The sequence below is a fragment of the Electrophorus electricus genome, chromosome 21, assembly GCF_013358815.1.
Source record: "Electrophorus electricus isolate fEleEle1 chromosome 21, fEleEle1.pri, whole genome shotgun sequence".
Lineage (NCBI taxonomy): Eukaryota > Metazoa > Chordata > Actinopteri > Gymnotiformes > Gymnotidae > Electrophorus > Electrophorus electricus.
The window spans coordinates 3508523-3520807 of record NC_049555.1 but is presented as its reverse complement, the minus strand read 5'-3'; the positions used below and the strand labels follow the sequence as shown (position 1 = coordinate 3520807).

Genomic DNA, 12285 nt, shown 5'->3' with positions numbered 1-12285 from the left:
AAGAATAAACACGCAGGGGCGTTCCTCACTTGACAAGCACGGCCCCTTCAGGCTGTTCTGAAATGCTATTGGCCAGTAGATTGTGCTGCATGACACTGATTGGCGGACATGTGAGTCACTCATCTTTACTCCATCGTACTGTCCTTTGCAAAACCGCCCGGGAGATGCAATGAAGACACTGACAGGTTGATTTTGTGTAATGTGTAAAGAAAGATATTAATGATCATCTTTGGTGTAATATTTTCTTAAATGACACCAAAATTTGGGTTTCTTTGAATAAACGAAGACAATAAAAACTTTATTTTATTTTTTTTTAAAGCGCTACGCAGGACATCGTGACTCATTTCATTAGGCTCTTCTTTAACTGTTAGAATCTGTAGAGCGACCAGACAGACAGACAGACACACCGACAGATAAAAAGAATACTATTAAATTCTGAAATCTGAATGGCTGAATAAAGGGTTACATACGAAGTTTCATAGAGGAATTAATTTCAGCGAGCCCCGTCTAAATTTTAAGCCATTTAAACATGGAGCCCAGCTGATACAACAGTCCCAGTGGTGGCCTATATACATCACACACACACACACACACACACACACACACACACACACACACACACACACACACACACACACACACACTATTTACAGTGCTCCTGAACTGCAGAAACGAGTAGTCTTCCTTCCATCTTCCCTTTTGATTGTTGTTCCTGCTGCATTACTCCAGCAGCGAGCTGAAGCATTGCCTGTCTTTCCCAGATATATCGTAGGGGCCGTGGCATCGCAGTGTGGGGAAAGACAGGGAATATATTCCATTGCTCCAGAAAACATTTCAGACATTTTCAGAAAATACTGAGGTAGGCTACCATTTCATGCAGTTTGCTATTTAACAACATATAAATACTGTTGAGCTTATATGAATAAACATTTAATTTAGAAAATGTCCAGCTTCTGTAGCTTAATTTATCAAAATAGAAGCCTAAATTGAAAAATTTCCTTACTTAATATATCCCAATTAAATACATACCAGTAAAGTCATTTCTACCACCAAAAAGTAGCATACGATATATATGGAAGTGATTATTTGTTACTTTAATAATTTTTCTATAAAGTGCAGCTCACTTGAAATAAACATTCCAACTGATTTGTAGTCCTCAAATAAACCAGTTTATTCTCCATAGAGCGGGAGCCTAACATGGAAACACGCCTTGTATAGCCTATGTGAATGCCCTTAAGCATTGGATGCATGCTTGCTCTATACTGTGTTCCGAATTTTTTAATACGGATCTATACCTAAAAGTGCTCTGAACCACTGCGTCATTACAAGAATTGTATGCACTTTTCTGCCACCTTGTGGACAATGCCATGCTTGTAACCGAAAGCGAGAAACATCTGGTAATGCAACTGAGAATTGTGTTACATTGCTTCCTTCCCATTTGGTTGGAAAGGGGGAAAACAACTGTAAATAACTGGTGATATTGACACAGTATCTTTAGATAAAAACCAATACATAAAATATACATAACACTGTTTCACTTCAGTGGTGTCAGTGGTGAATCACCATTGAAAGTCTTTTTTAGTCTAGTCTTTATCTGGGTCCAGGAAACAGGTGCATTATTTCTACAAGGCTTATCTGAGTCTGGGATTAACACCAGAAAAATACGATACGTAACTGATTATTTACTTTTAGAGAAATACTTTGCTCTATAAACCCCGAACCGAAGGCTGTTGGATATTAATGACATTTTGTATTTAAATTGGTGGTGGAAAAAAGGAAAAATTCCTCAATTATCTTGTATCTCTGACGTCTACAACCGCCCACCTCACACACCCCCCTCGCCTGCATCTGTTCTGTCAGCTAACATCTTACCTGCCACATTGCTAGCAGAACATGAACAGTGTCTGCTGTCTATAGTGTTTGTAAACCCACCTACTTGAAAACCTCCCTCTGACCCGTGGTACCGATACTGTTTCACGCTAGAGGAGAGAAGGGTGCTGATCCTCCAGTAAGGGTACTGAACAGGGGTTCTGAACAGCATGCTGGTTTTGCTCTCAGAAAGCACCGAGACGCCCCCTGACGTCTGTTACCATGGCTGTTATTTTTGTTTTGAAAGCAGCTCTTTAAATGTCTCTCAGCAAATGAATAAATCCCACTGACAGGACATTTTCTGAGCAGGAAAGGATCATTTGCGGGATCTCCTGCCTCCACCCCACCTCCCGCAACTTTAAAGGGTTGTGTGTCGGGGGACGACAACACACTTTCAGCTGCGAATACACGTTTATAGACATTCGTGAAAATTTTGATTCTCTGTCAGTTGAGGCAGCGATAGTGTTGCATCAGAGCGACTAGGCCCAGCACTGCTGACATATATATCGCCGCCCACAAGTTTTAGCACTGCCCACACGCCAGGGTTACCGCGGTGATGTTACTGCGCCTCCCACGACAGGGCTGGTGGGCGTTCGGTGATGTATGTCCAGGGACACTGCAGGGCGACTTTGCTGACATGCCCGCCCTGTCTGTGTGCATGTGTGCGATTTGCATGCAAGCAGGCTTCAGAACCACACACAGGAAGGAAGAGTACGCAGAAATCTCCAGCATCTGAAAACCAGGGTATGAGAGAGAAGTCATATGTGACAATCGACAGAAAGTTACTGCAGAAGAAAAGCAGCTCACGTTGCATAGGTGACAAACGAAACAGAAATCTGACCCAATTTTCGTATTTAAAAAATAAAGTTTATTTTTAGGGATTCAAATATATTAGTGTTGAGACAACAAGGATTTTACTTCATATAAGAGCAAATGGAAAAAAGAAGCAGCACTCCTCTCGCTCAGCTGCGTGCACTGGACTGCGGTCTATTTTTGCGTTATTCCCACAGTAGGACTGAATAAGCACTGCGTGTTCGGGTTCACTCAGGCCAGGGTTTCTCAATGATACGCGGGTCATGTCGTTAAAAACTCTCGGGCCTGTTTCACTCTCCCCGTCAGGCACAAAGGCCTGGGGAGGGATGATGGCAAGCGGCTTGCGCTTCCAAGAGATCAAGAAGAGAAGGAAGAGGAACAGTATCGGAGCAATCAGGTCGAGGACTGTCGGCCCAAAAAGCGGAACGGCGAGACACAGGGACTCTTGCTGAACACTGGACACTATATTCAATGAACATGGGACGAGAGAAGGACCCACCAACCTACCAACACATCGTTACGTGCTACTGCTCTGTTCCAGCTTCCAAACTTCATTCAGAGGACAAACTGGCATACTGCCATTGGTTCAAATGCCTGGCATGTATATTACCTCAAGAAACATTAAAACTGACTGTTGTCTGGTGTTATTGAAACCTGGCCTTGTTATTTAAAACATGAAATTAAAAAAAACAAAAAAAAAAAAAACACGTGCAGTGGTGAAAAATAAAAACCCCCCAAAACCCTTTTAGAATCTAAAACACTCCAAAAATCATGTCCTACAAAGAAACTGTATTTAAAACATAACAGGCACAATGTAACAGGCTGTATTCAAACAGAACATGATAGTTTCTTAAAAAAGAAGGAAAACATAGAAAACCACTAGTGCACAGTTGCATGTAGGCCAACCCACATAATGGTTAGGCCAGCTAGGTCTTTTAAGGCAAAAGAGTGAAACATCCCCGCTGACAGACAGCAGCAGGTCACACGCACAGAGGCCCGCGTGCTCTCACGTGTGCCGTCACGACGTATGCCGCTCACTGCTATCTGGGCTCTTCTGGCTCTGCTTTGATCTTCATGTGGCCCACGAGGCACAGTTCCCTTGGAGACGTTCCAGTTTCTGAGGTTTAACACAAAGCCCACCAGACAATTAACTGCCGAAGGCCCTTTACGATTAGCAGCTAATCATACTGCGGCATCGTTACACCCGGTGCCCTCAAAACTCCGGCTGTAGCCAAAGCTCACTGGCTGAGGGCGTAAACGACTCACCTGATGTCATGGTTTGCTCTGCCCCCGAGCTGCGATCATGACGCCGCCGTGCATCCTGTGAGTTCTGCTTCCGTCGGTGTTTCAGGTGTTGCTTCAGCTCATGCGCTAACTGCCGACCGAGCGGGATGTCCCCGCTAAAGATGCTCTGGCTGATCCCACCCGAGTTCTGAGGACTCTCAGCTGCAGAGGAAATTCGCATGCACGCACGCACACAAAAAACAGTTACGAGAAATCTCACTTAAGTTCTCCATTACAGAAAGATGGCATTGTAGAGACAGCATTAGAGAGAGAGAGAGAGAGAGAGAGAGAGAGAGAGAGAGAGAGAGAGAGAGAGAGAGAAAGAGAGAGAGAGAGGGAGGAAGTTCAGTCCCTACTACACATTAAATGCTTACTGGCTAATTTCATAATTAGTTTCATGCCCGACCAGATGTGACAGAGTAACTGCACAAATGTAATTGAAGACATCCACTACTTCTGTACATCAATACCTCCCTAATGAGTAGCGATCCCATTATCTTCCTTGTTGAGAGAGAGAGAGAGAGAGATGGTTTAAAATGTACCTCCTGGTGAGGAGTTGCTGGGGTTGGTGAGATCAGGGACGTAACCAGTGGAATCTTGAGGAGCCCCACTTTTCTGAAGCATCTCCTGGAGCTGCAGCTGCACCTGCATACACACACACACACACACACACACACACACACACATACACAAATCTCTAAATCAGCATTTTACTATTCGGTATTTAACAGCTGCCCACACATTATGTGTCAATCAATCTGTTTTACAAAGCCCAGTGTCTCCCAGTCAGAGACTGAAGCCCGTCTCAGTGTCTCCCAGTCAGAGACTGAAGCCCGTCTCAGTGTCTCCCAGTCAGAGACTGAAGCCCGTCTCAGTGTCTCCCAGTCAGAGACTGAAGCCCGTCTCAGTGTCTCCCAGTCAGAGACTGAAGCCCGTCTCAGTGTCTCCCAGTCAGAGACTGAAGCCCGTCTCAGTGTCTCCCAGTCAGAGACTGAAGCCCGTCTCAGTGTCTCCCAGTCAGAGACTGAAGCCCGTCTCAGTGTCTCCCAGTCACTGCTGCCTGCCTGCTGGGCCACGGTACCTGTAGGGCATGCCTGATGCTCTCATCTCCTTTCCACTCAGTGTCCACCAGCCGCTCCCTCAGTGACTCCTGCTGCACATTCAGGAGCTCCGTTGAGTCTTCCATACCGCACACATCGTCCTGAAGATCAGCACTATTATTACTACAAATAATAATACCACGACCAAATATGTTCAAGCTCATTGTCTTTCTAATGCTTTGGCAATACTTTGGCAATATAATATAATATTATATATATATATATATATATATATATATATATATATATATATATATATAAAAATTGTAGTAAAACACACAGTTTCCAGAAAAACAGAAACTTTTATTCAAAGGTCCTTCACCAGCTGTGCAAGCAAAGTTCTTGATGAATGTCCTCTGTCCCAAACGTCCTGTTTCTCTGGAAACTCTGCGTACTTCACCAGTTTTAAATATCTCTACATCTCTTACTATAGTACACTGCAGTTACTCACCTGGAGTCATCTTCAGATTTACATATATAACAATTTAAATCTATTAAATCTATTTAAATCTACCTTTTATTTACCAAGTTACATTCTCAAACAAAGCTCTGGCAATACAAGCGTGAATATTTGTCATGCCTAAAAAGCACTGTTGAACTGAACTGAAATGAAGTGAATCCAAATGGATTGAATAAAAATTAAAACAGCATTCTTCAGGTCTTGCTCGCATGCGTTAAAGGTGGCGGGTTACACCTGTAACTGTAACTGTAACCCATCCCCCACCTAAAGGTAGTACAGGTGGGCAATATAATGATGTCTTCCAGTATCACGATACATTTTGGCCTGTATCAGCCATACCTGAAGAATGACTCTTAAAGGGTACCATTAAAACACGAAACATAACTGTTCCGACTCCTGTTCAGCTGCTGCTCATGGGTTTACACTGGTTTACGAGCAGAACACTGCCCAGAAAAACCTGCTTTGTGTAACATGGAAGTTATTGAACTGATCAAACACTTTGTATACATGCAGAGCAAAAACAGAAGGACACTTTAACAAATTGTTTTTTTTTTTTGCACAAATAGGAAGTTGGGGTTTTTTTTTTAGATCTGAAGAGATAAGATCTGAAGTCCTATGACTTAATTTTTATTAAGTCAAAAGACATCTATAGCAGTACAAAATGAACTAATTGGATGCTTATCTTGAAACAAAAAAGCTCAATCATTGGACAGACATACAAAGAAAGATACAGAGAGAGTCACAAGAGAAAGCAGAGAGAAAGCAAAGAGAAAAGAGAGAGAGAGAGAGAGAGAGAGACAGAGACAGAGAGAGAGACAGAGAGAGTCACTACCCACCTCAATTTTAATTCGTTTAGGAGCAAACACCTCCTCCTCATCATCTTCTCCAGACCTAAAATGGACATTGAATTTTAACTTTAGAAACTAAGGTATGTGAACCATGCGAAGTAGCTAGTTCTTCTTGTGCCTCATTGTGTGTGTGTGTGTGTGTGTGTGTGTGTATAACCTTGTCCTGACGTTGTGTCTGTAGGTGACCTCTCGTGAGATCTGTCTGGCCAGAGAGAAGAGCTGCTCTCTCTGAGTCAGCAATGCCTCATCCTTCAGACAGAGTAGTGCTGCAGCCTCGTTCATCACCAGCTACACAAACACAACACCGTCAGCTACACCAGCACAGCGCCGCCAGCTACACCAGCACAGCGCCGCCAGCTACACCAACACAGTGCCGCCAGCTACACCAACACAGCACCGCCAGCTACACCAACACAGCACCGCCAGCTACACCAACACAACACCGCCAGCTACACCAACACAGCACCGTCAGCTACACCAACACAGCACTGTCAGCTACGCAAAAACACACACACAAACGCACGCACTAGCACTCACACACACACACACACACACACACACACACACACACACACACACACACACACTCACCTCGTGCGTGGTTAACTGTCTGCCATCTTCCCTCTTGCGGTCGAGGTGCCTGTAGATGGCGCTGTGTTTGCGTATCTGCGCCTCTCTCCGTGGGTCACCCTCGCTCAGGGCACCGAGATGGCTGAGTGCCCTGCTCAGCCTCCTGTTGCTACGGAGACGCTCCTTCACCTCCACCGGGTTGCTCTTGAGCAGCGTCGGGGCCAGTCTCTCCACACACTCGGAAACATGCTCGGCCACCCCGGGGTCCAGGGTCTCCGCTGTCTCTCCACTTGAGGCAGGCGAGCAAGACGCGGGTGGAGACCGGCTTTCGCCAGCTCCCGGAGGCCCATCCGGGGTACCTCTCCCACCCCGGGGTCCGCTCTCTCCACCCTCTAGCGCAGCAGAGCTTGGGCTCGAGGCGGCGGGCAGCCGAGCCGGCGAGCCTTCGCGGACCTTGTACACAGGTATGCTGCACACAGGAAGTGAGGTCAGAGGCTGGTTGAACAGGGTGGGGTTGGTGACCCAGTCGCGAAGCGCCTTCTGCAGGCGCCGCACGTGGAGCGGCTTTGTTGCCATGCCCACCAGGGCCATGATCTCGAGGAACTCGTCCTCTGCGGCCTCGCAGAGTTGCTGGACGTCGTCGCCGCCCTGCTGGACAAAAGCGCCGTAGTAGCACAGCAGGTTGGCTCGCTGTAGGACGCGGTAGAGCTGAAGCTCCCCAACAGAGCGGGGCAACAAGCTTGCCATAACTAAACAACAGAGAGAGAGAGAGAGAGAGAGAGAGAGAGAGGAAACCACACGCCAGTGTACTTAATTACTGTGGTTTCCTTTTACTGATTCAACTCTTCATTCTCAAACTTAGTTTGGGACTCGAAACGTTATAATACAATAAGTGAGCTACGCCTCACCAGAGCCTGTCGCGCACACAACAGGGGCTGAAACATTAAACTCGTCACATCGGGGTATCGATCTCCACAATTAGAATTCAAGAGATTTCGATCAATCCAAGTGATTTCTCGCTGTCTCTCCGATTTGAGTGCGCACCCGTCCCCAAAAAACAAAACACCCCCCCCCCCCCCCCAACTAAACAAAAACAAATAACCAAAAACCCCGCACGCGACGGAGTGTCAAACGTGAGCGCGTTTCGTTATTCGGTTTGCACTTCCCGATTCAAACCGTCGCCGAGACCTGCAGCACAAATATCTGACTCAGCTCCCTCGTATCCGCTTCAGCTGCTTTGAAGTTTGATTCACTTACCTTTATCTCGCGAGGTACGCGCGAGCCTCGTCCGTGCGGTCTGCAGCCTGGACAGAAGGTGCGCAGTGCTCGCGTTCGTGCTGTGTGTGTGTGTGTGTGTGTGTGTGTGTAAGAGAGAGAGAGAGACAGAGAGCGAGAGAGAGAGAGAGAGAGAGAGAACACCCGTGTTATTGCCCCCCTCCCCTACGTTCTGAGCAGGGATATTCCGTTTCTACATCGCTGTCTCACTCCCACGCGGCTGGTTGACGCAAATCATCGCGTGGGCGGACTCGGCGCGTGGGCGGCCGCTGCGCTGCGCATGCCGAGAGTTGGGCGGCGCGAGCCGTTGACGCGCGCGCGTCTTCGTCGGGAGAAGCCGGACAGCGCGTGTACTCATGGGGAAAAGTTCAGAGTTTACCGGAGCGCGCTCCACCTTTGCGTGTACGGAGCGTGCGGTGTGCATTCCCGTACGTTTACGGGTACGGTTGGGCAAAAGACGTAGATATGCAAATCAATTTAGATTGAATAAAACTGCTATTTTAACTTTTCTTCTCACTTCCCACTGAAATATTTAACTTTACATTACAGAAACTGTTCAATTGTAGGATTATACCAGGTTCACTTTTTTGCATATTAAATTATGAACTGCTATGAACTGCACATTACAAAATGATGTGTAAAAACCGAAAAAATCCAGGAAAGAGAATCTAATTCAGTAACCACTAGTAGAATCAGATTAGTATCAGATTTTTATTTTTTTTTTTTACATGTATTTAGGTAGTTAATTTCTGAACAAGTTCTAAATACATTTTAAAGTCAATTAATTAATCATGGACTGTAAAATTTGCATTCAGTCGCACCCCTCTCCAGTTTATTTTTGAATGTTTCAAGTTTCAAGTTTCAAGTTTCAAGTTTGGTTTATGTGTCTCATACATGGTATGTGGTACCATGAATGGTCTGGGGTACGACCACTCTGAAGATGTACGATGTTATAAGAAGCCATAACGAGTGTTACAGGAAACATCAAGTCCAAAACTTCCAGCCAAAGAAAGAAAACCATTGGATAATAGTCACAGACATACGTGCTGCAAACCTGCGCACGCTAACCTACATGTTATTACTTTGCCATAAAGTGGGTTTCGAAATAAAAAAAGTATGCCATCGGTATTCGGATATATTGTGCACGACTGCAGTATCCTGGAGATGATTATCTTCCGGTTAAACACAAAACCACATGCACCTTGCACGTGTGAATGAAGACTGTGGTGTGCACAGATGACCACATTCTTTACCAACTTTCCAGTCGTTCGCACCCTGACCTCCTTAACAAATAAAGTAAGTGATATGCTGCACATTTAGAGCAAAAATACGAGGCTTAGGAACTCGGCTGAGCTTCGACCGCTTTAAGTTAACAGCAAGTCAGTGTGTTTGGCATCGTGGGTTTTAGCTCTCCATCCCTCCCAAGAAGAGAGAAATGCATCTCAGCAATCTTTGTCAACTTGGTGAAGAACCCTTGTCTCAAGTGCTCGATCTCATCCCTAGAGCGGGGTCAGGGTTGTCCCAACGCCTGACCTCCTCCAAAACTGGAGCTGGACAGGGCCCACCACCCCACATCACCCAATACCCCCCACGCAGCCCAGTCGGGCGTGCCACTGGGTGAAAATAAAGCCATCACTAGGGGAATATGAAACCGTGGCTTTCTTCTGAAAGAAGGAGAAGCCAGCATAGAGACTCTCATATTACACGCGGATTCTTCCTGGGGCCCTGCGGGTGTGTGTGTGTGTGAAGAGCAGGGTAGTTAATGATACCCTTCAGTCCTCTATAGGCGTGGACAAGGTTTAATTTCTGACTGGAGTGAAAACATAAACCTGACAGGAATCGGGGGGGGGGGGGGGGGGCGTCGGCGGTGGTGGATAGCAAAAATGGGGGAAAATGACAGAGAAAAAAAAGCGAGAGCTAGAGGGAGGGGGATAGAGAGAAAGAGAGAGAGAGAGAGAAGGAGGGCAGCAGCGAGAGAGAACGAGAGAGAGAGAGAGAGAGAGAGAGAGAGAGAGAGAGAGAAAGTGAACGAGGGCCCCACAAAGGTTCTCCTACTACATTGAGCCAGTGTGAGTCAGGCATCCCAACCTACACAAACCACCTACACCCTGTCACCTACGCAGATGTGCTCAGTCTCATGCGTAGGTGTTCTCTCTCACACACACACACACACACACACACACACACACACACACACACACACACACACACACACACACAGGCATTAGTGTAGAATGCACATATGGCTGTAATGGTGGGTGCATATATCACCAGGCTGGAGGGTGTGTATGTCCCCCCCCCCACTCCTCATCACTATGGTCACACATGCACTGTGAGATGAGCTATGTTTAATTTAACACCTCTTAATCTGGTCAACGGGGTCTCCAGTGACTCCTCAGAGTTTCCACCAGACCCCACCGCTGACTACGTTTGGTGTGTGCGTGTGTGTGCGAAAGCCAAGGCGTCGTTTGAAGCAGGTCCCATGTTACTCAGGCACGTGCAGGGGCATCCCTCGCACACAATGACTCAGTCGAGACGCCAGAGTGATGTCAACGGCAGAGCTGCATCAAAGGACAGGAAGCGCAAACGCCCTTATATGGATCCCACTCGAGAGACGTAGAGGACTGGCATGATTCGTTGGAATAAGAACATGCAGACGAGAGAGAGCCCGGTTGAGTTAAGCCCCTCACCACCCACCCGAGAGAAAACGATGAGCAGAACAGGTTACCGTATACAACAGCAGAGTCTGATGCAGTGTTTCCTTGCCTGTGTCCTGGAAGCAAACTTTGCAAGGCAGTACGTTTCCAGGACCGAAGGTAAACCCTGGTAGATCTCCAGGAGAGGGGTTGTATCTAAACTCTACAGGGTGGTAGATCTTCAGGAGAGAGGCTGGATCTAAATAAGATCTTATAAAACTGAAGAACAGACTATTCCCAACCTACCTACTCTTCCACAGAAATCCATTACTTTGTGAATTAGAAAACATTTAAATCCATTCTTTGTAAAGACAAAACAAAAACCCCTAAAAAAAAAACCAACTACTACCAAAAGAGCTCTACTCAGCTATGGCATTTTGTCGGAACTATAGAAGAACTAAATTTTTTAAAATTTACATATTATCGAGAAGCCGGAACCAAAGCTCAATGGACATCTGTTTGGACGTGTGCGCTCCAAATCTTCAGCCAGATGACTTGTTGCTCGTCGATTCACGCCTCCCTCTGCCCCCATACTCGCTATGTTCCCTCCACATGCTCCCTAAGCCGTGTGCTAAATCAACCTACACAATTCAAATATCCACTGCACTACCCCTGCCACAACGTAGGACCACTGTGAAATAAAATCCCATCTTTGACCTCTGAATGTTTTGGGCAGACGAGGATAAAATGTCGCCCCCGCCAGTCCCGCCCCCACAGCTTCCCAGCATGCACCTGTCATGGGAACGGTCGTATGGGCGGTGGCGGCCCACGTTAACTCTGCAACGAGGGACCGAGTATAGAGGTTAATGATGCACACAAAGCCTCACACTGTTCTCCATTACACACGCACGCACGTACACACGTACACACAGCCACCCCACTAAGAAATGCTCCTTTAAGGACTCTTCGGGAAAAAATCTTAATAAGCCATTACAGTCTTCGGGAAAATAAAATGTTTTATATTTTATAAAACCTTCCTCACTTCGAATTCAAAGCGGCCACGTCTGCATGATGAGCGGTCAGGGAGGGAAAATAGAAACGCGTTTCCCAGTTTTACTGAGTGGGAATCATCTTAAGCCACACACACACACACACACACCCAACACAACATCGTCAACTATGCAAAAAAAAATTCTCACGCATACTTCACCTCAGACACAACTCTGTGTGAGAACTCGGAGTGGATAATCCTCATACATAGGCACGATGACCTCACATAAAGAAACAAAAATCCAATCCAAATTTTCAGTGGGAAAAAAGGGATAACGCAAACACATGCCCATGACTGTTTACCATAGATATACGTGACGTAATTATTCACGACGGAATGCTTATGGGTGCCTTAGACAGCGTGCAGGACCAGGGGAAGC

The 12285-nt window shown here is 46.3% G+C and overlaps 1 protein-coding gene across 3 annotated transcripts; it reads right to left on the bottom strand.

The window, feature by feature from the left end:
* Nucleotides 1-2714: 2714 nt before the first annotated feature.
* Nucleotides 2715-11595, bottom strand: nab1a (NGFI-A binding protein 1a (EGR1 binding protein 1)). 3 transcript variants are annotated; one of them, XM_035521075.1, is made up of 9 exons: nucleotides 11162-11595; nucleotides 10986-11078; nucleotides 6966-7693; nucleotides 6532-6662; nucleotides 6363-6417; nucleotides 5048-5167; nucleotides 4509-4611; nucleotides 3949-4128; nucleotides 2715-3799 (listed from the first exon to the last, which is right to left on the bottom strand). In XM_035521075.1, exons 1-9 carry the CDS (start codon nucleotides 11181-11183, stop codon nucleotides 3723-3725), a joined length of 1509 nt encoding a protein of 502 aa, XP_035376968.1. In that variant the 5' UTR covers nucleotides 11184-11595; the 3' UTR covers nucleotides 2715-3722. The 3 variants fall into 3 exon arrangements, with proteins under 3 accessions (XP_035376968.1, XP_035376971.1, XP_035376972.1); XM_035521078.1 differs by adding an exon at nucleotides 8202-8281 and having other exon boundaries at nucleotides 10948-11593; XM_035521079.1 differs by having other exon boundaries at nucleotides 10948-11594.
* Nucleotides 11596-12285: the final 690 nt, after the last annotated feature.